This window comes from Drosophila persimilis, unplaced genomic scaffold (assembly GCF_003286085.1).
Source record: "Drosophila persimilis strain 14011-0111.01,24,50 unplaced genomic scaffold, DperRS2 tig00000000-arrow-pilon, whole genome shotgun sequence".
Classification (NCBI taxonomy): domain Eukaryota; kingdom Metazoa; phylum Arthropoda; class Insecta; order Diptera; family Drosophilidae; genus Drosophila; species Drosophila persimilis.
The window spans coordinates 6,016,829-6,044,237 of record NW_020825288.1 but is presented as its reverse complement, the minus strand read 5'-3'; the positions used below and the strand labels follow the sequence as shown (position 1 = coordinate 6,044,237).

The 27,409-nt window shown below is 45.2% G+C and overlaps 5 protein-coding genes across 27 annotated transcripts; 1 reads left to right on the top strand and 4 right to left on the bottom strand.

Moving 5' to 3' along the window:
- The first annotated feature begins 1,336 nt into the window (after positions 1–1,336).
- Positions 1,337–27,409, top strand: LOC6598784 (modifier of mdg4). 22 transcript variants are annotated; one of them, XM_026989288.1, is made up of 7 exons: positions 1,338–1,416; positions 1,678–1,934; positions 2,000–2,139; positions 2,480–3,335; positions 23,182–23,447; positions 23,667–23,782; positions 23,851–23,906. In XM_026989288.1, exons 2-7 carry the CDS (start codon positions 1,721–1,723, stop codon positions 23,855–23,857), a joined length of 1,599 nt encoding a protein of 532 aa, XP_026845089.1. In that variant the 5' UTR covers positions 1,338–1,416; positions 1,678–1,720; the 3' UTR covers positions 23,858–23,906. The 22 variants fall into 22 exon arrangements, with proteins under 22 accessions (XP_026845055.1, XP_026845049.1, XP_026845038.1 ...); XM_026989264.1 differs by having other exon boundaries at positions 23,182–23,492; XM_026989254.1 differs by lacking the exons at positions 23,182–23,447; positions 23,667–23,782; positions 23,851–23,906 and adding exons at positions 14,217–14,369; positions 15,078–15,721 and having other exon boundaries at positions 1,337–1,416.
- LOC113565945 (GATA-type transcription factor SRE1) lies at positions 9,095–9,870 on the bottom strand. Its single transcript, XM_026989350.1, has one exon. It carries the CDS (start codon positions 9,779–9,781, stop codon positions 9,287–9,289), a length of 495 nt encoding a protein of 164 aa, XP_026845151.1. The 5' UTR covers positions 9,782–9,870; the 3' UTR covers positions 9,095–9,286.
- Positions 10,208–11,151, bottom strand: LOC6598815. Of its 2 annotated transcripts, XR_003408848.1 has the most exons (3): positions 10,955–11,151; positions 10,427–10,819; positions 10,208–10,335 (listed from the first exon to the last, which is right to left on the bottom strand). XR_003408848.1 is itself a non-coding variant. In XM_026989363.1 (2 exons), exons 1-2 carry the CDS (start codon positions 11,076–11,078, stop codon positions 10,500–10,502), a joined length of 444 nt encoding a protein of 147 aa, XP_026845164.1. In that variant the 5' UTR covers positions 11,079–11,151; the 3' UTR covers positions 10,424–10,499. The 2 variants fall into 2 exon arrangements, 1 of the variants encoding a protein (XP_026845164.1); XM_026989363.1 differs by lacking the exon at positions 10,208–10,335 and having other exon boundaries at positions 10,424–10,819.
- Positions 11,183–11,926, bottom strand: LOC113564882. The gene is made up of 2 exons (XM_026989374.1): positions 11,855–11,926; positions 11,183–11,655 (listed from the first exon to the last, which is right to left on the bottom strand). Exon 2 carries the CDS (start codon positions 11,579–11,581, stop codon positions 11,360–11,362), a length of 222 nt encoding a protein of 73 aa, XP_026845175.1. The 5' UTR covers positions 11,582–11,655; positions 11,855–11,926; the 3' UTR covers positions 11,183–11,359.
- LOC6598781 lies at positions 15,801–16,454 on the bottom strand. Its single transcript, XM_002023887.2, has 2 exons — positions 16,242–16,454; positions 15,801–16,182 (listed from the first exon to the last, which is right to left on the bottom strand). The coding sequence occupies exons 1-2, from the start codon at positions 16,420–16,422 to the stop codon at positions 16,034–16,036; spliced, it is 330 nt and encodes a 109-aa protein (XP_002023923.1). The 5' UTR covers positions 16,423–16,454; the 3' UTR covers positions 15,801–16,033.

The window sequence follows — 27,409 nt, the reverse complement described above, 5'->3', positions numbered from 1 at the left end:
TAGCTGATATTCGAAGGAAGATCAAAATTGAGGGATTCGTCGTATTTGTTGCATCGGTAATGGGCCGGTTGACAACATTTAAATCCTTGTCGCTCACATTCAAAAAAGTTAGATTTGGCGCGCACCAATCGGTATATTTTGTATATTTCGGTGCTGTTCTGAGGGTCATACTGTAGAAATACTGGTTTTCGCCGCGCTCCCATGTGGTGTTTTTTAGTGCTAAATGGTATTTTTGTCATCTATTAATTTAATTTTCAATGTTATATAGAAATCCAATAAATGCAAGTATTTCGAATAGGCCTATCATGTATAGAATTGATACATCAATCGTACAAAATTGAGTGGGCATGGCTAAATGTTCTATATAGCTAGTAATATTCGACGGAATATCAAAATCGAGGAATATGTAAAAAGAACTTCAATTCGTCAGTATATTCACGGTATATTTTTAAAATGAGACCGTATATTTTCGTATATTTTTGAGGTATATCTTATCTTAATTTTCAATGTTATATAGAAATCCAATAAATGCAAGTATTTCGAATAGGCCAATCATGTATAGAATTGATACATCAATCGTACAAAATTGAGTGGGCATGGCTAAATGTTCTATATAGCTAGTAATATTCGACGGAATATCAAAATCGAGGAATATGTAAAAAGAACTTCAATTCGTCAGTATATTCACGGTATATTTTTAAAATGAGACCGTATATTTTCGTATATTTTTGAGGTATATCTTATCTTAATTTTCAATGTTATATAGAAATCCAATAAATGCAAGTATTTCGAATAGGCCTATCATGTATAGAATTGATACATCAATCGTACAAAATTGAGTGGGCATGGCTAAATGTTCTATATAGCTAGTAATATTCGACGGAATATCAAAATCGAGGAATATGAAAAAAGAACTTCAATTCGTCAGTATATTCACGGTATATTTTTAAAATGAGACCGTATATCTTGGTATATTTTTGAGGTATATCTTATCGATAAATCCGCGGTCACACTTTTTTTCAAGCGCGCTCCCTGTCAATTTCATCAATCATATAGAAATCCAATAAATGCAAGTATTTCGAGTAGGTCAATCATGTATAGAATTGATTCATCAATCGTAAAAAATTAAATGGGCATGGCTAAATGTACTATATATATAGTAATAGTCCACGGAAGATAAAAAACGAGGAATATTTTAGTACAACTTGAATTTGTCAGTATATTTACGGTATATTTTGAAAATGAGACCGTATATTTTGGTATATTTCTGAGGGTCGATAACGATAACGGTTAACGATAAGTCCGCGGCCACACAGAAAATTTTTGCGCCCGGGTAAACAACGTGAAATCGACGTCGAGTTTTGCTCGGAAAAATATTAACTTGTAGTTTTATTTTATTAAAAAATATTGACCCAGGTAAGTGGCCAAGTTAGCAGAAAGTGTTTGTTAGAATTAAACGGCTTGGAAGCCACAAAATGCTACCAGCGATGCGATGCCATTTTTTTCGCACACATACACACACGCTTGAAAATTTCCCTGTTTTTTCGGGTGTATTGCATATTTTTGCTTCTTTTTTGGTATTCGCTGGCGGTTGTAAACAAAAATATTAACTGAAATTGGACTGAGAAACGAGGAAATGTGGAAATAACATTAATGCATTTTTTTTCTCCATTGCAGCGGACGCATATACAAAAAAGTATTGATTTTTTCAACGTCCAAGATGGCGGACGACGAGCAATTCAGTTTGTGTTGGAACAACTTCAACACGAATCTGTCTGCGGGGTTCCACGAGTCTCTAATCCGTGGCGATCTCGTGGACGTCTCATTGGTGGCCGAGGGGCAAATTGTTAAGGCCCACCGCCTGGTCTTGTCGGTGTGCTCGCCCCTGTTCCGCAAGATGTTCACCAATATGCCGCTAAACACCCATGCCTTCGGTAAGTAGCAAGCACAAGCAGACGCATGAGGGAAAATTATTAATGTTCGTTTTACACTTTTGTAGTGTATTTGAACAACGTTAGCCATTCGGCTTTGAAGGACCTTATCCAGTTTATGTACTGCGGTGAGGTGAACGTGAAACAGGATGCCCTGCCAGCGTTCATTAGCACAGCAGAGTCGCTGCAAATCAAGGGGCTGACCGATGTGAGTATACAAAATTGAGTACATGTACCAGAAAACAACAACTACCAAGCGCAGTGCCTTTCGCGCGCAATACATACACAGGGCCGACGCCTGTATAAGAGTTGGCTTGACTGTACCTAGAAATATCTCGAACGCGCAGAACAGAATGCCACAAGGCGTGCGCGTGTGAGAGAGATGGCAGCTGTATGCTGCTTGTGTGCGTTGCTGTTGTCTCGCTCTGCCGTGCCTGGCAACAGCCAAGCGTTCAGCGTTGGGTGGTTGTTGTTGTTTTTTTTTTGGCAGCGAATTGAAAGCGCAGAAGCATAAATATTCATAAACAAATAAAACACTAAAATTACAGAATGATCCCGCTCCGCCACCACCGCAGGAGCCGAGCCCCCCACCAGCACCAGCACCTATTGTACAACAGCAACCGCCCCAACCCGTACCGGCCCAGCGCGTTCAGCGCCAACAGCCGCGTGCCTCTGCCCGCTACAAGATCGAGACCGTCGATGACGGCCTGGGCGATGACAACAAGGGAACGACCCAAATTGTCATCCAAACATCCGCACCGCAAGCCATTGTACAACAACAAGCACAGCAACAGCAGCAGCATATCCAGACGCAGCAGATGCAGACCGGAACGACAACGACCGCGACGCTGGTGTCGACAAACAAGCGTGCTGCCCAGCGCAGTAGTCTGACTGGGGGCGTGAAGCGCTCCAAGACGACAGCCACCACCGCCTCCGCCAACATCATTGACCCCCTGGACTCTGGAGCAGAGACGGCGACCACGTCTACAGCGCAACTGGTGCCCCAGCAAATCACCGTGCAGACCGTGTCCGCTGCCGAAAGCAAGCTCCACCCGCAGCAGCTCCGCCAGCAAGCCCAACAACAACAACAGCAGCAAGAAGAAGCTGAATACATTGATCTCCCAATGGAATTGCCCACAAAGGCTGAACCTGAATATTCCGAGGACCATGGCGATGCTGCAGGTGATGGCGATGCGACATATGTAGAGGACGACACATACGGTGACATGCGCTACGATGACAGCTACTTTACGGAAAATGAAGATGCCGGCCCCCAAGCACCAGCCAATACTAGCGGCAACAGTGCTACGGCGACAACATCGAAGGCCGTGGTCAAGACGCAGACATATAGCGACTCATCGTTTGTCGACACCAGCGCGGATCCAGGCAACACTGAGGCTCAAGGTTGGTTGAATTTTTACTGTGACCGGCCCAGCGCCATTAGATCTAAGTAATATTAGTGGAAGTGGATGTGGAACTTGCCTGCGAATTGCAACTAATAGTTCTATCTGACAACTAATCAGACTTCAACCTTTGTCAGCCGATGAGCTGTTTATTTTTTCCCAACAATTACTCTGTTGGCAGCTCGCAAGCAAGGGATATGTCTTCTTGCGGTTTGATAGGCACGTTTAAATCTGTGACCGATTGTTATTTAAGCGTTGCCTAACAAGCCAGTATTTAAGCAAGCCTGTGTTCTATTAAACTCCGCAAAAGAACATGGGCCGATCGGCAGTCGCTAGCGCGCCAGATCCCGCGATTCGTTTCAAAAATTAGTGAAAAGGTGAGTAGAGTGTTGAATTTAAATACGGCGTCAAGACGATCTCAAACCCCTGGAATGCTGCCCACTGGACCACAGCTCAACCGGAGTTTGGCTGTAAAGTTTCATGGTAATATTACTACTTGTATATCTATATTTTACTTTAAAATTTCAGGTAATTTATTGGGGGAAGGGGTTGTGGTTTATCAGGAATTTTATTGTGCACGGGCAAAAGCGTTGTAGTGCTTGCCCCAAATTAAATTCGTGCATGGAGCTGTAAACATAAGCAGGTATGGCGCTGATAAGGACAGATCGTATCCGCCCACTAAATTACAGATAAGGCAATAATGTGTTGGCACACCTTTCACCACACGAACGCCTATCAAAGCCGATCCAGGCTGCAGTTTCGTTCCTTGAATGACGCTCGGTGATTTTTGGGTATGAAAGCATACAAAACCAGGGTTTCGCTGATGTGCGGCGACTGTGTATACTGTTGCCCATTTCCATGTTTGCTGCAATAAAACTCATTGGACGTTTCCTACGGCATGCAAATAGTCTGAATAAAGACGGAAGGGTAGCGATCCACTTTGATAACAGACAGATCATCCCTAAGAGTGTTGTTCTCGTAGGATGCCCAATAAACTATTCTTGTAGTTGCGGTGGAACCGCAGTCGGCGGTGTCGAACAGAATCGTATTCGTCAACTTTTTTGCCATTGAAACAGCCGGCGAATTTCAGGCTATTAAGGAGCACAAGACGATCCAGGCGCGGGTGCTCATCCTGCTCGTCGTACGGTACACCTTATTGTAGAGCTGTCTTCCTTCGTATCTAAGCATTAGTTGACAACGCAAAAGTTCGTTATGTTGACATCAGAGTTCGATCTGTATCTTGAATAGATTGGATCTATATACAGATATTTATCTTTTATCAAACGACTGTTTGTTTGAATATCTGTATGTGTATGAGTGCTAGAGCTGGAAAAACATCGATGTTTTTAGATTACATTAGGATATCTACGCTGTTACCTATCGATTGTTGAGTTAACTCAAACTATTAATATGGTTGATGCTTAATAGCCTCTGCACACTGAGCCCATCCCGGGGGAATGGTGGGATTTTTTGACAAATGTGAAACTCCGATTCACACTGCCACCATCCACCATCCAACATCCATCAAAAACAGCTGATGCCAATAACAAGTTCATTAAATTTGCGCGGAAGATTTATTAAGTTTATTATTTATTTATTTAGTTTAAAGTACAAGGACATATTTTATGGTTTTAGAAGCGGTTCGGGACATTTTGGGAGAAAGATGTACCAGAAAACAACGAGGCGTTTTTCAAAGAGAGTTTCCGAATGGAGAGGCACTGCTTTGATATTTTAGTGAATCGGCTTGAAGTGCTGCGAAAGAAGGACACCAACTGCCGAGCTGCAATTCCTTTGGAAAAGCGCATCGCCATTGCGCTATACACTTTGGGCTCGTCCTCTGAGTACCGAACAGTTGGCAGGCTTTTCGGTGTAGAATTTGGTTTTAGGATTTATATTTGCTCCTTTTTCGTCAGCCAAGGCAGAACAGGTCTAAAATATTCGGAAAATCGAACAGCTGCAACCACAACTAAACTTTTTGCCAGCACCAGTCCCCCTATGTACATATATCCTTTGTAAAAAAAACTCGGCACTAGTGTAAAAAGGTATTTTAAATTTAAAAATATCAAATATTAGTGTGCTTGCACGAATACCTGAGGTATAGGATGAGTATTTAAATACCAAAATGCTGTTTTTAACAACATTTTACTGATTTTTACAAAACAAAACCCTTAATGGGTTAATTTCAAGCGTCGCCGCCTATCAACACGATATATCGTATATAATTCGATACAAATTCACGCATTTCCCACCTCTATGGAAATACATAACAATTAAATGTAAAAAAAAAAAAAAAAAAATGGAAAAGAAGAAGCAGACGCGACGCTGTGCAATAAATGTAATGAACAATAAAAACGGATGTGTTTTAATAAATAGTCATGCTTAATACAGTGGTGGCCTGCGTATGGCTTGTAGTTTCTCGTTGGTTTTTACCTGGTCCAGTTCCTTGACATCAAGCAAATACTCAGCTTTTTCCGAACTACCAGCCAGTAGCGTTTCTGATAATTTTCTTTGGTGAACTTGTGCTTTGTAAATATAGTTATTAATATGCTACTGTAAGTGGATAAATGTGGAAATACACTCCTCCGTAAGTATGCGAGCTCTTCGTGGGTCATGCGGTTCTTTATCTGCGAATAAATTGCTTTCAGCCAAAGTCTAAACAATAGTTGTTTTATTTCGCCGTGTCTAACGTACCGCCTAAGCCGTCTCTTTATTAGTAATCCTAGTTATGTCTAGCTAACTCTGTCTTGCGTCTACTTACTATTTTCTTTATCTTCTTGTCATCTTCTTGTTATTGCCATGGCACGCTCAAATTGCAGACGGAATTATCAAGTTTATACGCAGCCAGAAGAAGAACGCCCAGCTAGTGTACAGGGACTACATCTATAACAAGAAACTTACTCAGGCCAATGGCCAGACCACCTGGCGCTGTGCAGACGTACTCAAGCTCCGCTGCAAGGCGGTGGTCATCACAAAGAATGGCGAATTCGTCGATGCACGACGCCTGCACAACCACGAATCGCATGCGGTGCGCATCGGGCAGCGGCAACTGTACAAAGTTGAGGAGGAGCTGGAAGAGTACATTGAGATATGTACATCGAACCCAAAGATATCCCAATACCTGAACAGCAGCAACATCAGCATCATGACAGCCAAAGATGGCAAGGAGTGCAAGCTATTTCTGCCTGCCTCCGAGGCGACGCAAATCGAAATGCAGGCACTGGCCGAGGCTGTGGCCGAAGCAGTGGACGAGGAGGAAGAGGAGGAGCAGCAGCATATCACTGAGGAAGTAGTAGAGGTGGTCAAGCCTCTGCAGCACCGGCAGCTGCTCAAGACTAAGGGACTTTAGAAGCTAACGTACCACCTAAGCTCTGGTATTATTCTCGACATAGTTTAAGATCACTTGTATTCGCGTTCGTATCTAACCATCTAATAAATTGAATCCACAACGAAGGGCTAGTCTGGTCACTTCTGTCCTAAGTCACGCACCTTACTATTAATCCCCCCATTGCTTCGCTACCGACACTAACTGCAGTCTTCCCGTCTTCATTCACAGATGGCGCGGAGCTGGTCTTCATCGAGAGTCCTTGGTCGACGCCCTGCCTGGTCCTGAATGGCTTCATGTACAACTGCCACAGCCGAAAGAGCAACAAGGAGTACTGGCGCTGCCACAACTACTCAAAGAAGAAACACGATCAGCGCTGTCGCTCTCGCTGTGTCCTTGAAAATGGCAAGCTGAAGAACATAACTGGTGGCCTGCACAACCACATGCCGCACACGGAGAAGATCGACAAGATTGTGCAACGGAATCGTCTTGCGGTAGCCACCTCGGCTCGGAAGCTAGCCCGCTCGCAGAGCATAACGCAGCTCCCGATACACCAGCAGCAGCAACAGGCGCTAATGGCGCAGCAGCAATTGGTCGGCGATGCGGGAACGTTGGAGCTGACGGACCATGAGCTGATGCACGCCTCTCTGATGCTCATTCACGATTAAGTTGGGTAGTCTAGCAGCAGTCCACCTGGTCTCAGCAGTGCAATATAGTTACTAAGTAATTAAGTAAAATAAAGATACAAATGAATGTGACTGAACAGCCGCCCATATCTTGCAGTCCGAGCCGTATGCAAGTGTGACCCACTATACAACTCACTAATGGTATTGCTTTCTTCTTTTTGCAGTGCTCATCTACACCTACCGAGGGCAGCTAGTCCACGAAGGGTACACCTACAGCTGCAACGCCAAGAATTCAGTAAAGTTCCTGGCTTTTTGGCGGTGTTCAATGTATAGGAAGCTGCAATGCCCCGCACGATTGACCACCAAGCAAAAGGCTATAGTGCTTCAGCATGGTTCACATAACCATGAGCCGCCCAGCCATGTTAAGACGTTTGTGCCAAGAGTTTTCAATAGTTGTCTTATTCCTTAAAGAACATAGTTCTTTTAACTTCTCAAAGCCTTTAGGATAATTCATTTAAATAAACATTAATGTAAAAAACAGCTTCGAAGACAGCTTCTCATTTTATTCGTGTATTCTATGCTAAATTGTTTGTTTTTACAATTTTTTTAACTCACTCTTTAACATTTTTCCATTGCAGCATCGCGTTTGCCCACTAAGAAGTCGCTGCCCCGCCGTAGGCTTGAAGTAGTCCAGAAAGGCACAGTTGTTCTAACATTCCCAACAATTCGTACGATGACACCAAAGGAGAACAGCCCCAAAGTGTTGCCGCAAGTGCAGCCGCAAATGCAAAAGTTGATAGACCTGAAAAACAAGGCCAATATCTTGAGCACATCGGCCAACAACCATAACTTTGTATTGGTGGGAGTGCCACGGATGAAGGGCAAGTGCGTCAATTGCCTGAAGAAGGGTAAACAGGGACTCTTAAGGATCAGAACCTACTGCGATGCTTGCCCAGGGGCCAATTGGATGTGTGACGCATGTTTTGACGAGTTGCATTCAGATATGGCATAATGGAAACTTAACTTGATTGGCATTTAATAAAGCATGGTCAAGAGAAGAGAGAACACAATAATCAAATGGTCTAACATTTGCGCGAACCTCGGCCGTCAGCCATCGGGTGCTACAGGGGGATAAACGGATGTCGGGTCGGCTTGTCACAACTGTAAACTCCTGAGAAGAATCAGTCCCCCATTTCTTCTTAGCCTTAGCCTCCTTAACCTACGCGAAACTCTCCCGAAGAATAAGTTATCCTTGAAAAGAAAATACGCTCCAATCTGTAGCCATGTACTACTGAGATTTTCAGATATTAAGTGGAAAAACTATCTATGTACATATATGGCAATAGGCCACTTAAACTTTACAGATCCTTAAAATGACGATAACCATTATTTCGTACTTAAACTAGAGTCTAGTCTTCTGATTCGCTAAGGTTAATCCTAGTCTACTTTCCTCGCTTTGATCTTCTGACGGTGGCGGCTTTTCTCCAGCTTTGGTGGCATTTCGTGATTGTGCGGCGCATGTAAAATCTCCAGAGAGTTATTTTCGTTGGTGCGTACGCGGGCGCGGCACTTGGTCGTGGAGCGGGTGGCGCATATCCACTTTGTGCCGCGGCTATTCTGCATGAACTTCACAAAGCTATGGCCGGCGTAGTTCAGCTTGACGGACTCCCGCTGACCCTTGGTGAAGTAGAACTTGTGCGCGTCTTCTGCAAAAAAGAGATAAGAACATGTGTCCCGGGCGGGTTAGTAAAGTGTTGTCTGGTAGTGGTATGACTTTGCTGGAATATGGCTGTGAGGGATACTGCTGCACTCTTTACTGTGAAAGGCTTTTATAGTTTATTAGAAGATAGTATAATTATAGGTAGGTATATGTAGTATGTATGCTAGAATCTGAATTTTAAGCCATATATTGTATATAGTGTAGGTGCTATCTTAGAGTGTCCTTGCCCTAAAATCAAGTTAAATCTACTTGTCTGTATATACGATTCGGTGCGAAATTGCATCTCACTTCCCGCGGCTGACCACGCGATTGGAGCCCACCATGCCTGTGACATCGGCCACTATTTCCTCGTACTTCAGGTGCATCCCCAGCTCGTTCACATCAATGGTCGCTGGCGATTCATCCTCCAATGCAGTGGTCAACATCGCATCGCTGGCCAGCTGCTCTTGCATCTCTTGATGGTGCTGTTGCTGTTGCTGTTGCTGCTGCTGCTGCTGGTGTTGCTGTTGTGCCGCCTCCTGCTGCTGGCGGGTGACGGTTGATTTGGACACTGCCTCGGTGTCGACCGGCACGCGACGAACTCTTTTCTTGCGGCGCACAATCTCCTCGTGCGTATGGAAACGATTCAGCGGACAGACGATATCATTGACTGTGAACACACGTGAGCGACACTTCTGGTTCCACCATTGGTTGCAGCGCCAGTATCGTTTCTCCTCGCCCGACGACAGCTTCAGAGTTTTCTCAAAGATGAAGGGCTGGCCGCCATATATGAGCTGCATGCGTCCGCGCGATGTGGCCGAGTAGATGGCTATGCTGTTTTCTGTGGACGGACAAGTAGAATGCCAATATTTTTGGTTAGTTTCATTTCACATACAGACTTCACTAAATCTACAGAATATAGATACAGGATAGACAGACGGTTTAATGCTGTTTGCCTTAACGCGGGCCTCATTTATATTTGCTGCTTACTATCTAGGCTTACTGTCTATTAGAGATTCTTAGAGACTCTTGCTGAGTATTCGATTAATGCGCTTGCTGGGCGGATGATTGTGCTTCGGTTGGGTGAGGTGTACTATGAACCGGCCGTTCGAGTGGTGCCTGGTAGAGAGGCGAGCCTTGCACGACTCCTGCCCGTGGCGTCGGCTGCGACAGTTCCAGTAGGTGGTGCCGCCGTGTTTGTTGTTCTTGGCATAGGCATAGTTTCCACACACCAGCTGCACCGACTTTCGTTGTCCTTCGATGAACCTGATGGACACCGGACTCATTTTCATTGTCTTGCCGGCTTCGTCCAATACATACTGCACTGGCAAATGTTTGCCAATGGCTACGAATTCTGCAAAAGAGTAAATTAATAAATTAATATAATTAATTAACAAATAATCAATGGAATGGCATGCAAAATAAAAAGCCAAAACTGTGCATACAATTATGTTATAATGATTTATTTTAGTTGTAGGCGCAGGTCTGTGTTGTGTCTTAAACGAGACGATGTGGCGGCTACTTGGACTCTTTCTTGTGCGGACTAAGCTTTGGGAAGAGCTTGCGTGAGTCTTTGTCTTCTGATTTGTGCAGGTGGTCGTACATCCTGGGATGCGTGTGCAATCTGCTGGTCACGTGTATGAGATCTCCAATTCGTGTGTGACGCGTGACGAGACGGGCCCGACACTTGGCCTTGTGGTACATGGAGCATTTCCAATCACGGCTCTTTTGGCCCTCGCGCAGCTTCTCGTTGGGCGTGTAGGTGTTGCCCTCGTAGTAGACCAGGCCGGTGCCGCGCCTCGACCGAACATACTCGGCCAGCACCTGTCCCTGTCCTTCTGCAAAAGAAAAGAGTCCTCGAGTTAGTATACCCTTCAACGAATGAAATGAAGTGTTTTATGTGTCGATATGTGTTATTCTTCGAGTTAGAAATGAGTGAAAAGCGATCAAATAGTTTATATTGGAACATTTGCCTTGTTTATTTGGTAAGAGTGAGATTGGTACTTGCTCAATCCTTCGAATTACGCCGCGCCATGGCCTGCTGCTGCTGGCCCCGTGTGTGATTGTGTGCTCCGTGGCGTAGCTGAACCTTTCCATTCGCCTTATTCAGTATGGCCCGGGCTCGACACTTGCTGCGGAAGCTTGAACACTTCAGATAGCAGCGTTGCTGGGCCTGGGAGCCAATCACAAAGCGGAACCCATCGATGAGTGTAAAACGGCCGGCGGCCCAGCGGCTGCAGTACTGCGGCAGGCGACGGCGCGGAGCGGCTGCATGCAAGTAGAGTTAGAGACGGTCTGGGTTAGTGATGTGTCAGAGAATGGTTTAGATTATACATAAATTACAGCTTAATGAGCGAGACTTAGATTAAGAATTAAGACTAGGGGACACTCCGCCTGTGCCGTCGGCGCTGGCGAGTGAACTGCCGTGGTTTGTGAACCTTGAACAGATTGGCGGCGTGGTTGTGGGATCTGTGACTTAGCTTGATGCTGTTGTCGTTGGTGTTGGTCACGCAGCGCGCGGGGCAGCGGATCAAGAGATTGCTGTTCTTGGTACACACCCAATTGATGCTGGCATGGTACTTTCGCTCCACTGAGTACATGTGACCATTGTATATGAGGTTCTGGCCACCGCGCCGATTGGTCACCAGCTGGTAGACGCCATCGCCATCGCCATCTGCAAGGAGTTCGAGGCATTATTAACGGTTTCAAGCCTCCAATTGCAAGTCGAGACTTTACAGAAGCTACAATGGCATTTTGGTTTAACAGAAAAAACGTTTTATTTGACTAAAATGAGGAGTATGGCACAGGAAGGACTTGACTTAGGGATGATTGTGATGGCCACGCAGAGCCGAGATCTGATTTGATTTGGTTACCACACGCGCTGTACACTTGATGTATTTGCAACGTAGCTTGACGCACTCCCAGTAGCAGGCATCCTTGATGCGACGGTTAAGCGTGAAGGGTTTGCCGTCTATGGTCAGCAGGTTGTTACCCCGATTGCTACGCGTGAAGCAGACGTCCAGGTGGTCGAAGCTTTGCTTCTTCACTGAGCCGGAGCCTGACTTCCGCTTGAGCAGGGGCAGCAACGGCAACTGCACTTTGAATTCATCTTCGATCCCTGCAAGACAAAATGATGTGGTAGGGATATTGATTAGACATATTCCGCTCAACCCTCGGCCCAAGTTGAATCCGCCAAATAATATTCTAGCTCGTTTTCATATGTTGCAATAACACTTTATTGAAAGAGTGTTACATGGTAGCTTCTGTTTTGATCTCATTTATTATATGTACACATTTGTTGAAATTTTGGAGGCGTCGCTTGCAAAAATTTTAAACACACAAATCACTTTGTACACCCGTCTTTCCAGCTAGGATGCAGATCCAGGCTGGCCAAGGTCCAATCACACAACGAACAGTTCAATGAGGTCATTCACTTTTCCCATTTCTGATCCACTATAAAATAATACACTTGCATTAAACATAAATAACAATTTTTACATCGTATAGTTGCAGTTTTTTTCACATTTGTGCCAGGGCTGCAAAACCATCGATAGATGGTCGTTCCATCGATGGTTACACCATAGCGATTTTAAATTGGCACAAAATAAAAAAAAACTCATTTATTTTGCGCTCCTAGTATTAGAGCAGATTGTTTCCTATAATGCATTTCGCTTCTCCCTTTTCACACCCCATTTAAGTGCGCCTTATTGATTTTCTAGCCTTAAAAATCATACCATTTCGCTGAAACGATATATCGACAGTGTCTTCGATGGTTTTGCTGTCCTACGATGCGGCCCTGCAGGAGTCCATTTAATTTCTATGTCTCGTGCGTGCTTAGATTTGTGGCTTATTCGGCTAAATGACTAATTTAACAAATCATAGACGATAAATACGATTCCTGGTCCCAGCCAGATGTACACTAAAAATGTACGATCTCCCATGATTACTTGACCCAATAAAGCCTCGAACCTCTTGAACTGTGTTTTATTTTGTTTACGTTTATGGTTCATACATATACTATTTGAATATCTCAGTGCTGTGCTGAAATAATGGTTTTACTTTTGCGTGCTCTTGCAGATGATGTGGCGTCGGTGTCCGTGCCGAAAAGTTTGCACAAAAAGGTGACGAAGGAAGCTAAGCCGTTGCCGGAAGACGTAAACACATCAGCAGTCGAGAAGTCTACCAAGAAGCCCAGCGACGCGATTCCCCTGTATGATGGTTGTCCTGTCTTAGTGTCGAAGGCGGCTCTGGCCAAGGCGTACATACCCATGCCTGCGATTTATGCCTCGCGTGTCACGGATTTGGTGATTGGTAAAGAGATGTTGATGAAGATTGCCCAGGGCAAGGATTTGCCAGACGAGGACTTGCTGCATGCTATCATAAGTACATAGCCGGCGTTGCATCAGAATCACCAGACTCAAGAATAACAACATTTCTTTTGTTTTGCAGCCCATGTGTGCCAGGTATTTGCCATACGCGGCGAAGAGCTGACACCATCCATCGTCCAGAAATATATAGAGCACAAGCTGTCGACCCTGAAGGCGATCGTATTCAATGCTAAGGATTAGTATAGAGCACATTTGCCAAATTGTTTGTTGCGTTTATAAAACTGGCTAATAAAAATCAGTAACCTAATTGCTCGATCATCTTATGAAGTAGCCCATAACTCCACCTCATGTTGTGTTGCTCCTCTGGCAAGCAATCCAAACTAACACAATCGAAACTCTGTTACTTCTTTCAGGTGTGCTGCAGTCCTTGAAGGCTCTTTTAGAGGACAAGAGCTCCAGCGCAAGCATCCAATATACGACCACGCAGCGCGGCCGAGTCATGCTGGTGTACGAGGGCTATAGATACGTGGTGAATCGACAGAGCTTGAAGAATGTCTTCTGGCGTTGCTCGCGATATGTGAAGCACAGCTGTCGCGCCACTTTGGTCACGTCCAAGGTGCAGGATGTTACCCTCCGCATAGCTGGATCGCCACACACTCATGGCCCGGAAGTGAATTCGCTGGACCTTTCGGCCGACCTGCTGGATGATTTTCCCGAGTTGCAGTAGTCGTCCATCGCTGAGCAGTAGCCAAACTTATAATTTACGTCCTAGCTCTACTTAAATAAATCAAAACAAATTTAAATAACTATCGTATCGTGCGTGCCAGTTCGTTTTGCATATAGACTAGTGCCTGCCAAATGTCTCTGTCTCTTCACTAACGTGGTATTCTTATGATTCTACTTTCAGATATTGAGATTAAGCTGGAGCCGCCAACCATAACGACACCGACGCCCACAACGAACATGTCGACAGTAGGTTCCGTTGCCGAATTGGCCCTCACCTTACTGGGCGACGACGAGTCATTCCGCAGGCCATTCAGCCTTCCTAAGATCCTGGACGGTAAGTTCTATAGGAACATACAGCCGAGCCAGAAAACGGCAGGCGCCATCCAGGCCACCTGCACCGCCTGCTACGGCCTCATCTCCGGCACCACCAAGTCTACGGGCAACTTCCTCAGCCACATTAAGCGGCGGCACAAGGATCTCCTGCCGCTCTGTCAGCAGTATTGTCAGGCCAAGGTCAATGTCAGCGTCAGTGGCAGCAAATGCGCGCCAGTGAACCCGACCTCTCCACCGTTGGAGCTGGAGCAACAGCAGCAGCAGCAGCCCGTGGTGCCCCAGATGCCCACAATCTTTCCAGCCGCGCCAACACATCTGTCCATGTCGGTGCCTATTCCTACGATGCCCATGCCAATGTCGCTAACCATGCAGCCGCCGCAAATGATTGCCCTGATGCAGCAGCACCAAAACCACGGCGCTGTCTATATCAACAAGGACTACTAGCACCCATATGGATGGGGATTTGGGGCACCCCTGTCTGTGGTTTAAACACGTATGTTTCCGAACTGATGTCGATGTAGTAGAGTACCTACGCTAAGTGCAACCTTCTCTATAAGTTTTAATAGCTCTAAGGATTTTCCAATACACAAAATAAAAATGCATAGAAAGATCTTTTTGTCGTCGCTGTCTAAACTCAATTATATTGGACCCATCACCAAATTACCTCAACAACCCGCTAACCTTCAAAAACTGTTTCTGTTCCTTTCAGTTTCGACCACACGCCGGTACAGCAGGAAGACCAAGGACTTCGATGGCTCCGCCGAATTCAAATTATCCCCCAGTAAGCGGCCAAAGTTAATTATAGCCAACGAAAGGTTCATCATACACCGCATACGCGACGTCAACAATATGATCGGATCGTGGCGCTGCCGCTACCACCACAAGGGATGCCGGGCTCGAGCATCCACCTTTATGGTGGGAAACGAGATTAAATATCGCATCTGCTGTTCCTCGCATAACCACAAGAATGTCCGAATCAAACACGGCAATATGGGGCTAAAAGATATTTAAAAATAATACAAACCAATTGAAATCCTACTCGAGTGATATCCAAAGCTAAATACTCTCAAATGGTTGTAAAACCGTATGTACACCTTCAGCTAATAATAATTGAAACATCCGAGAGGTAAAATATATTTAAATGATGTGTACCTAAGTTACAAAAAAAGTAAAATCAAATCCTGTTCGTTCGCAAGCACAAAATTTGGCAAGTTACTAGCTACAATTGGCTTTAATTTTGCTACCATTCGATTGAAAAACCAATCTTAATTTTCCACAGATCATATGTTGTACAGCAGCGACGTGTTAGCATGCTATCAATAAATACATTAATTATATGATCGTCTGATTCAAGATAATTTTAAAAAAATACAAATTTTACGTGGTATTTCCCCTATAACAGTGACACGAATACAATAGCTATTTTCCGTCAGGTTGTGACGACCACTGCCATATACTGGAATAAATACTCAACACCCAGGACCAGACTATTTGGGGGGGAGGGGAGGACAAAACACTGTTGGTTCCAACCACATGCAAAAGGTACTTACTTATCCTCCTAAATAGTACACTCAGTCTAAATCAGAAGAAACATAGAGGAGACAATAACTTAATTCTAGTTGATGTCGGACGATAAGGGAATGTCTAAAACGGACATGGACATGGTTACTGGTCGGGTGTGGCTTCGTCTTCAATCTTCCACGAGCCCTGCGTTCGGTCAGCGTAGGTGAGGGAACTAAGTTTTTTGTGGATCAGCATCCCAGAAACCATGGCAGCCTCAATGCGCATATTGTCGCCCATATGATTGTGGATATCTGTGTGAAAGTAGAAAGCAATGAGAATCGGAATCGTTCTTTAAAGTAGCACCACGAACCGTTCGTTACAAAGAGATCATCGCCCACGGTCTTCAAGCGGCTGCGGCACTTAACTGAACGATTTTGTACGCACTCCCAGTAGAGAATGTTGTTGTTCTTGCCAAAGAACTTGAGATTGGAGCGATAGAGGAAGTTGTTGATGGCCAGCAGAGTTCCGCCCTTGCGGCTGATCAAAAACATCTGCGGGCCGCAGTTTCGGACATGTTGTGTAACTGAAAAATAGAGAATCGAATTTGGATTAGAGTGTTGCTTGCATGAATGAATGTGGAATGGAATGGTGGTTAAACATATATACAGAGGATCTGCAGGCTTACGTACTAAGTATTTTGTTTGGATGGATGGGCACGCGAGTCTATTGACATCAATTTTATTACGAAAATCTAAATTAGATTAAGTTGTAGTTTATATATTTGTATGTGGTGGAAAACCTAGAAATTGTAGCAAAGTAAATAGCAAAGAAATGTAGTTAAAATTGGTCCGAGGCACTGCGGCATGGATTCTGTGTCTAAACAGACAACCCCAATCCAGTTACTTCTTCTTGTTCTGCAGAGCACGCTGGAGGCGACGCTTGATCTTCTCGCGGAAGTCGTTAGGATCAACATCCTCCTCGGACGGCACCAGGGTCACAATCAAGCTGGAGCTGTTATCCTCTGCAGTGTCCGTAGAAGCAGCGGCCGGCTCATCCTTCTCGTCTGACACGCCCTTGATGGCTGATTTTTCTATCTGTGGCGGTTCATCAATTTCAAGGTCATCGATTTCGTGGATCTCAAACTCTTCCTGCTCTTCCTCTTCTTCCTTGAGCTTGGGTTTCTTTACCAGGAGGTCTACTTTTCCTCCCTTGTCCTTGTCAGAGGATGCAATGGCACCGCCTTCGCCCGGCATGAACTGCGAGGGCAGGCAGCTCTTGTCGCTGGCCTGCATGAAGTGGGCGTGCTCGCCATCGTACGGATAGACACGCTTCTGGTCGCACACAACACGCACTTTGCACTCCTCGCCGTGCTCCCGGTACAGGCATTGGAAAACGGAATAGTCCGCCTTCCGGAAGGAGAACTTGAAAAGGTGCCCTTTAAAAATTAGCTTCACCCCACCTGTTCGAGGGAGAGGAAAAATAATTGGGGCATTAGTAATGCAACAGGTGCAGTGAAGCTGAAGTTGAGCTTCTGCCCACTCACCCTTGGTGGTTGATTGGTACACGGCCTGCTCACTGGCGGCTTCATTCAATGTGGCTGCTTTTAGCTTGTCAATCAGCTGCAGCTTGGGAGCTGCATCTTCGGCGACTTTTGTCTTTGGTCGTCCGCGTTTGCGTGGAGGAATCGCAGCCAAAATGGACCCCGATGTGGATGTTGATGTGGCTCCTGCTGCGGAAAGAAAACGAAGCAACAGGTTAGAAAAGCTGTCCCCGACGGTGTAGACTTAAAGCAAAACAAAATAAAACAAAGGTGATCAAGTTTCTGCTGCGCCGCGCTCATTTATTCAATTTAAAAATAAAAATAAATTAAAATTATTGTAAAATTTGCTTGTTGTACGCAGTGTGACTGACCCTCAGAAATATACCGAAATACGTCACAAATTTCTAAATATACCTCAAATATAGGGACGAATTATTTGTGTTCAAGTACCATCATGTTCCTCGCTTTTGATATTCGGTTGAATATTACTAGCTATCTAGAACATTTAGCCATGCCCACATGATTTAATCCGATTAGTGAATCAATTTTCTACTCTACTGGCTTATTCTAAATAATTGCTTTTATTGGATTTCCATATAACGTTGAAAATCAAATTCAATAGATTGATTAAATCGGTCAAATATACCATTGTATTCCGATATACCGTAAATATACCGTAGGTTCAATTTTGACCTCAAAAAATACCGAAAAGTATTCAAAATACAGTAAACGGTCTCCCTGGTAAGCAGTGTGACTGACCCTCAGAAATATACCGAAATACGTCACAAATTTACAAATATACCGTAAATATACTGACGAACTCAAGATATATTTTACAACTTCCTCAATTTTGATAATACGTTGAATATTAATAGCTAGCTAAAACCCTCAGCTCAGAACTCACATTTTTATCCGATCAATTTCCTACAAGACTGTTTAAATTTATTGCAACCTATTAACAATTTCCACTAAATTCTTGTCCTTACATGGTAACTACACACTAACTACACATGTGCTACATATTAACTACAAGCCACATGTAAGCGTCAGCGTGAAAAACGACAGGGAAGAAAACTAGAAAAAACTAGAAAAGTATACAATTTGCGGACCTCGGCGATAAAATGTACAGTCTGTCGCTCAAAAATATACCAAACTATAAACGGATGAAAAAACGAACTTAACCCATTTAAACCCCCGCTTTTTAACGACTTCAGGTAAATGGCCGATCATTTTACTTACTGAACTAAAAAAAAAACAATGCAATATTTTACCTGAAGTGCTCTAAAATTATTTTAACTATTTTTTGTGCAAAATTTTGGTCTACAATGGTAGTATAGTTTAGTGCTGATAAGGGTGCCGATACTTACCCAACACTAGCAGAGTTTAACCTTAACCGATCTTGTTTTTGTTTAAGAAAATCAATTTAAATGTACAAGACTATCAACACAAACATTAAGTGGGCACTTTCTGCTTATTTCGAATCACAAAAACGAGCACCAAAGAAATCCCGACTCCAAAACAAAAATATCGATGGTATATGTTATCAACAGTTCTTCTGTGTGCACACTTCGTTCTGTTAGGAGCACGCCATCTTGTTGTAGTTGTTTTTACATTGCTTCGCTTGTTTTTGGAAACGGCTTGTTTATGCTAAAGCAATTAGTAAATCGCTTGCCAAACGACCCAAAAATGTGGAAAAGTGTATGTGCTAATGTGTGCCAGTGCAAAGGCAACGTAGAGAGTGGAAAATATGTGTTTAATTGTCCTGTGGAAGCGACTGCGTGTGTATTTGCCTGATGCGGCGCGAGTGTGTGTGTATGTGCGTGTGCGAGCACCGTTGTAGTTTTTTTTTGTGGCAACAAGGTAGCAAGGCTCAAGAAAAAGTTGCAAAAATGGGCTGAAAATGGAAGTTAAGGATGCCATGTCCTGATCCACACATTTTACCGAGTGTCCCGCATGCCATGCCATGCCCGAATTATGGCGGGACACCAGATGCGCAGGTGAGTCTCCTCTTGCCACTCGCGCGATACCTACATATGTATATGTACATTTAGTGTTTTATTTATTATAACAAATGTTAGTAGATTTAGCAAAATAAACCATTTGATCCCCCCCAAAGCTCTGTGTGTGTGTTTTTCTCTTGGTTAAGTTTCTGATTCGGTGCCCGACAATCTGTAGCACTAAGCACCCACTCAATGTATGTTGCCCATCACCGTTCCCTTATTCCATTGCAGTCCCGTTGGGCCAGTTCGAGGCGGTGCTGCCGAAGGGCGCCTGGCTTGAGAAGCCGCCGTACTTCTTCATGCGCAACCAGAAGCAGGGCTACAATCTCGTCCACAACGGGTACATGTACAAGAAGGAGGCAAGCTTCAGGGCCAGTGTCAATTGGATATGCTCCGACGGCAATGGGAAGCGGCTGAACGAGAACAAGTGCGCGGCCCGTGCCATAACCAAGACGGGGGGTGGAATCAAGCTGGGCAAGAATGACCATAACCATATGCCCCGCTTCACTGGCAACAATGTGCCCGCCAAGCTCATTACTAAGGGCATCTTTTGAACACAATATTAAAGATTAAACAAAAAACAGAACAAAAACCGATATTTGTAGGTTACTAGCTGTGTTGTAGTTGTCTTAGCCTAAGCTCCCATCTCATCATTCTACCATCTCATCATCCTATCATCTCATCCTTCACCCTCTCCCTTTGAATCTCCCACAATTTCCTAGTAGCAGGAGCATCGACACCGCCGTCCGTTCAGGACGCAGTCAAGTTCAAGCGTACGGCCTCGGGCGAGTTTCTGACGATTAGCGGTCGCTTGTACAAGAAAATTCGCGCCATGCAGTACCGCTCCTACTACCACTGCCTGACGCCCAACTGCAAGGCCCACTATGTCCTGGTGGAGCTCAGCCGCAAGCCGCGTCTCACCAAGCACAACGGTCATGCCGCGCACTGTTGCGGCTAGTGCTGGAAGGATCTGTATGTATAATATAGCCCTAACCCTGGTTCCACCATAGACCTAGCCCTAGCCCTAGACTTAACAGCAACCCATTGTTAGACAGTAATCAATCTATTGCCCAAATGTAAACCAAACAATTGACAAATCAAGCCCACGAGTGTTTTATTTCTCATTGGAGAGGAGAGGGGCGGCTGCGATCCGAATCCGACCCCGACAAAAGCCAGCAGCCAGACAACTAACCCGCGCACCCCCTCCCGTCTTACCATTGCAGCAAAGTTCGACTATCACATCAGCGTCGATGTGGGCGAGACGACCATGGAGCTGGGCAATGGCACGGCGGAGGCCGGTTCCGGTGTCAGCACCAACACGCCCTTCTTCATCGTCAGCAAGTACGGCACCAGGCAGATCATGCTCAAACAGCACACATTCAATCGCCACATTTGTCGCGACGATGTCACCTATTGGCGCTGCTCCCAGGTGAGTTTTCCCCACAGCCACAGGCACAGCCTAGTGTTGCCACAGCCCGAACTATTGTCTATTTGCACTTTCAGTTTGCCGTGCTGCGGTGTCGGGCGCGGCTCAAAACCAAATCGGACACCCTTACGATACTGAACAGCGAGCACAACCACGAGGTCATCACCAAGGCGCGCAAATACGGATCCCTGAAGCGCCAGAAGGCCGAGGCGGCTGCCCGGGCTGATCGGGGCAAGGATCAGTCCGACCCAAAAACAGATCCACTCGCCACACCCTCGGCAACCACTTAGCGGACTAGTCTTAAGCCTAATGTACACTTCAGCCTTAATAAAACTCAAGTTAGCCAAGTTGTAACTAGTTTCAGTTTCTGTTGCATAAGATCTTTGTTATCCCAGGCGCCCGAGGATCATTGTACTAACCATTTTCTGTTTCCTTGCCATTCGCAGATACCGTCTCATACTATTCGTACATCACGGGCTTTCGCGGCAGCCGAAAGCTGAAGATTGGCGACTTTACCTTCACAAGGAACAAGTCGACGGGCTCGAAGACCTATTGGTCCTGTGCCCGGGCTGGCGCCCACAAGTGCAAGGCGCGCGTGGTGACCGTGCAGGATCACGATGTTACCATCAAGTGCGATGAGCACAACCATCCGCCCTACTAGATGTAGTCCTAACTATAGTTCAGCACGCATCCCCCTCGAGACCCGGGTGCACCGCCATGTGTATAGCAAAATAAATACATATATATTTAATATTTAATAGATAATACAAAGAGTTGCCCCCAGAAACCAAATCGTATTTTATGCTTACGCGTATACGCCTGCCTCTCTTCCATCGAGCCCCACACTAAACACTCGTTTGTCATCGTTACAGACTTCCCGGACATGGACGATATGAAGGGCATCATCAAGCACAGCCTGCTCACCTTCATCCGGGGACAGCGCGGCTGCAAGCTGCTGGCATTCAACGGCCACAACTATGTGCGCAATCGTCGCAGTAACCTGAAAACGTATTGGATCTGCTCCAAGAAGGTGAGTCTATCCAACCCATAGGATTAGAAACAATAATCTGCAGTGTTATATTATCAAGCAGTTATCTAGAACTAGACCTGACAGTATCGTAGGCGCCCTAACATTTCTCTCTGTCTCTCTGTTTTCGATGCAGGGCAGCACAAAGTGCAATGCTCGCGTTGTGACCAACGTGGTCGATGGCGTGCACAAGATTGTGCTGGAGTCGTGCCATCACACCTGCCAGAATATGGAGCGAAAGAAGCGTCTCTCCCTGACCAGTCCGCTGGTCAAGGCAGTCCGCTGCAGGGCCGGCAAACCGATGCCCGGCTACATCAAAACGGAAACGCACAACGAGGATCTCACGCTGGAGCTGCGTTCGCTCAATCTAAGCATCGAGGACTTGCAACAGCTGCAATGAGTCGAAGCGAAACGAAGCTCAGCCTTTAGCCATAAAACGAAATTAGGGAATACTTTATAATGTTAAAAATAAAATTAATACCTGTGTAATTAGGCTGTTATATCATTGCAGAAGCGGATAACCAGAAGATAAAGCATCCATTCACCATTCGATATACCACTAATCTGTGACCTTTTCCTCTGCCTTTCAGAGCCCTTTGAGATGATGACCTTGTCGCGGCGATATCCACAGCAGCATATTGTGAAGCGCGTGCGGCTCGCCAAGAGCGATGTGCAGTACATCAGGACGCCCGCCGGCAACTGTGTCCTTCATTGCGGCGAACATCGCTATCTGCGCAATGCCTCCTACAAGGACAAGGTCTACTGGAAGTGCAGCAAGTGGCGCAAGCAATGCCGCTCACGGATCATTACGCATGTGCTTCCCAGCGGGCAGTCCCGCTACGACGTCAGTGGTGTGCACAATCACCAGTAACGGAGATATTCACGTAGTTTTAGACAGCTTTTACTTAAGCACAGCAATATCCTAAATAATAACTAGACTAATAATAGCATATTTCCAATAAATATTTAAATCTGTACCCGGTTCCCAGTCAAATAGAGTAAACAATCGTGTATCCTGGACTGGTATATTGGCGGACAGGTAAGTTCCCCCCTCAAATAACCTCATTTCTAATTTTAATTTAACTTTTTATTTTTTTGCTTAGCTGAATTTTATGATTTCTACTTGAAGGCTCTGGTGGTGGCTGGTTATAAATATTTATGTACTCGTACATTTTTGTTAATTAACCTTAAATATATGAATGCTCCTTTTTTGTAATAATGTGCCATTGTCGTTTTATTTTTACTAAAATATGTATTAGAAATAAGTTTTTTTTAATATTTTCCGTTCTCTTTTTTTGTTTCTTATTTCTATTGCAGATTTTATGGAACACGATCCGTCTATTCTGGGCATCTTTGGCAATGAGAGTTTCTTGCCCAAGGCTACGGGTCCACAGACCATACGCTATAGACTGTCCGAAAAGCGGGAATGTACTCGCACGCGGGACAACTGGGATCTCGTTAGTTTCGACCAGACTCGTGGTGGTGGTGATATCCTGAACTACAACGGACGGCGGTACAAGCATCATGGCAACTATGAAGACAGCGTCTACTGGGTCTGTTGCAAGAGGAAATGCAAGGCGCACGTAATAACACACAGGACCAAGCCCTATTCTGTGGCCCTTTCGGGTGTACATAATCATGAGTAGAACTTCCCAATTTTTTGAAAATGATCAAATAAACTTATTGAAAGCTAGCCTTACGATTCGATTTTCCTCCTCACATTTGCATATATGTAAACCATATCATACATTGAAAGAACCATTCCATATCGTTTACTAATTCCATTCTTGAACATTTTGCAGAGCTGGCCGTTTTTGGAAAAGGACAACGGGGCAGGACTGTGCTGCTGCATCACGAGGAGAAGTTCGTCAAGAATCGCAGCTCAGCCACGCGCACCTACTGGATTTGCTCCAAAAAGGTGCGTATTTGCTCTTGGAATACGGCATTTAAACTGATCGTATTTGTTATTGCTTGTCTACCCCCCAGGATGTGACTGTGTGTCGATCCAGAGTTGTGACCGAACTGGACAAGAATGGCCAATCCCGTGTCATCAAGTGCAGCTTTGACCACGATCACAGTCGCAAATTTCCCCAAAAGAGCCTCACGGAGCAGTTGTCCCTGTTGGAAGAGTGCTCGAGAATCTCCCCCAAGCTGATCAAGAGGGAAAAGAGATCTACCTAAGCCTAGCCCTAAGTAATTGATTGTCCAAAGCACAAATGTTGTCTGGCGGATGGACTAGCAGCTATTTATAAATAAATCAATGTGTGTTGAATCCTAACTCGATGTGGAATTAGTCTAAGATTAGGTTAAGTCTTGCTGTTGCTGTGTATAGCTTTATACTCTACTAATTCGGGCTCTCCTCTCTCATCCACAGCCTTTCACATTGACTTTGCGGACTCCAAGAAGAACGGCGGCAAGCTGCTGGTCATCAACGGCTTTCGCTTTTTCCGTAACAAGAAGCGGGGTAATTTGCAGTACTGGAAGTGCCGCAACTACTACAAAGAACGCTGTCCCGCCATAGCTATACACGACGAGTCCACGCTGATCTTGCGACTGTGTCACCAGCACCAGCACATGGAGAGCAACGATATTGAGATTAAGCCGCTGCCCGGTGCATCGGCGGGCAGAGAACCAGATGGGCAGGACCTTGAGGGCAGGACCGAACGGGAGCTTGATCCGGAGACCGACAGGGAACTTGACCTGGAGCCCGATAGGGATCCTGACCAAGAGCCTGCTCGCGAGCCCGATGAGAAGCCCGATTCGGAGACCGAACCCGATTTATCACCGCCACGGGCGACCTCTTCTCGGCCACCGCCGCCACTCCGCAATTTCAAACCGAAGCCCTGCTTTGACTTCTAAATGGGATATAGATACTTAGCTACTTAGTTGATAAGCGTGTGCAATTCTGTGTATTAAAGGAAGCCAATGTCAAGTCGTCTTTTAATAATGAATGTATGTAATATCTTTTTTCCTACAGAAGATGCTGTCTACAGAGCTTGACGAAATCCATACTAACATGTATTATTGCTTTCTCGGTTGCTTTCAGTTTCGATCCATGGCCGAGGCGACTACAGGGGCAGCCATCCCAACATCCAGTTCTCTGTATCGAAGCGCGGCGGGCAGCTGCTCTGGCTGGACGGAATGAAGTTCTTCCGCAACAACACCAACCGGACGAATCTGTACTGGCGCTGTCACTGGTATTACCGACCCACACGCTGTCCCGTGCTCATCTGCATGAGCAAGACGAACACCCGGGACTTCCGCCAGATACACGAGCACCGTCACATCAGGCCGAATCGCAAGTCGAAGCAGGGAACGACAATGCCTGTGGTTGCCAGCGTGAGAAGTCTGCCCGAGGCAATGGATATGGAGTTGTTCCATATGTAATTTAAGTGCTAAGTCTATCGTCTTATAATCACATTGGCCTTCTTTGAGCTGTAAATAAAATCTTGAGAAACTTAAACCGAGTGCCAACGAGGAGCGTCGAACTTGTCCACTTACTTTTTTGTGTTTGCCCCCAAATGACACTTTCCACTGACACTAATCTGCATTTTTGCATTCCGTTTTCTTTTTGCAGTTGTGCTGGCCAACGATGAGGTGCCCAATCCGGAGGATGTACTTGTCTTCTTCACCCAATCCCTGCGCGGACGACCCGCCATCATGGCCAACGGCATACGCTTCCTGATTATGAGCGAGAACAAGAAGAAAATATTATGGCGCTGCAGCTCAATGGCCACCAAGAAGCTCAAGTGTCCCGCACGCATCACAATGCTGAAGGAGTCGCCACCGAAATTCATCATCGCCAAGGCAGAGCATATGCACGCCGAGCTGAAGCGCAACAAGTACAGCTCCAGCAAGGTGCAGACGCTAAGGGAGCCCCGTCAGATGACCGCCAAGTTGGACTGTGAAATCGGGAACGCCGTCGGCTTCGATCTTCACGAGGAGGAGGTCGAGCAACTCCAGGAACTGACGCATGAGTCCATCTAAAGAGATAGAAAGAGGGCGCGTAGAATTATGTGTAAATTTGAGAAAAGCAGAAAAGCCATCAATTATTAAGAATAAATCGAAACTAAATTCTGTTTTAAGGCCAACAAAAAATGAAAGACTCATCTGAAATCTATTTAGTTCCAGCCCATGAATCACCATTTTATTTATCTACTATTTTATACTTACAAAGCTGTTCGAACTTTTATTAATTTCAGAGTTTACCTACAGCCTGAGCCAGAAGGGACGTACCCTGCTGCTGCACGAAGACTACTCCTATGTCCGGGAGAAGACCGTCAACGAAAAGATCTACTGGCGATGCACCCAGTACACGACCCATATCAAGTGCCATGGTCGGATCCACACGCTTCGCGGACATATTATCCATTCGAGCAAGCATAGCCATGCCCCCACGGCCAACGGACGCAGGCTGAAATAGATTTAATTTGTAATCTTAAACTCCTTCTGTATGCTTTGATCTCAGCTTTATTTCACACCTAATAAACCCCAATTGTAAACAGCCCGTAATATAAGGTCCTCATTTGAACACACACCCAGATTGTCCACCGATCCCAGACAGACCCTACCACTAATCCAATGTATTCTCCATTTCAGAATTTTTACATTTGGCTTCGTTCACCAGGACCCGAAAGAAGAAGCTGAAACTGATCATCGACAAGCACGAGTTCGTGATGGATCGCAAGCTGAAGAACAGCGTCAACTGGCGCTGTGCCCGCTACCGGAGTGCCAACTGCAAGGTGCGGGCCACAACACATAAGCTGAAAAGCGGCCAGGAGGTGTACCGTATCAAATTTGCGAAGCATTCGCATCTGTGACACTAACCACACCAATGTCTTTCCACTTTCCATAAAAAACAAAATAAAATGGAACATTATTCGTTTAGTTCCGTCTTGTTTACATTTGCTCTTAAATACTGTATAATCGTTGGATGAAAGTGTTTCATTATAAAAATTCTTGATATGTTTAAGCATTTAATGATGATTAATATAATTAAGGATAACCATAAACCGATTAAAAAAAAGAGTTATAGATGATAAATGTGTACATATGTATAAAATGTTCGCGATACAAACAGGTAAAGAATGTAATTAGTCGCGGATGGAATGGAATGCATATCCATAGTCTAGAACGTTTCTCTTGTTGAAATCCCAACTGATTAGGTTAACACTTTTTATTTCTTGCAGATATTATACGTAAGAGACGAATCATGATTGTCAAGGGCACCAAAGGTAAGCCCAAACTGCTGATGGGCGGATTCGAGTACTACCGGAACAACTCACGGGGATCCAAAACCTATTGGCTCTGTGCCCGAAATCGTTATCTGCGTTGCGCTGCTCGCATCATCACCTGCTCGACGACTGGAGAGCTGGTCATCAAGAACCAGCAGCACAACCACGAAGCCCAGCCTCAGGAAAAAGTGGATAGTAAAGATGAGAAGAAGCCAGAGCAGGACACCTCCAGCTCCAAGTAGCACAAACCCAAGAACTCTACGTACCACTAGCTTATTAGTTTATATCGTATGCCATTAGTGATTCCATTC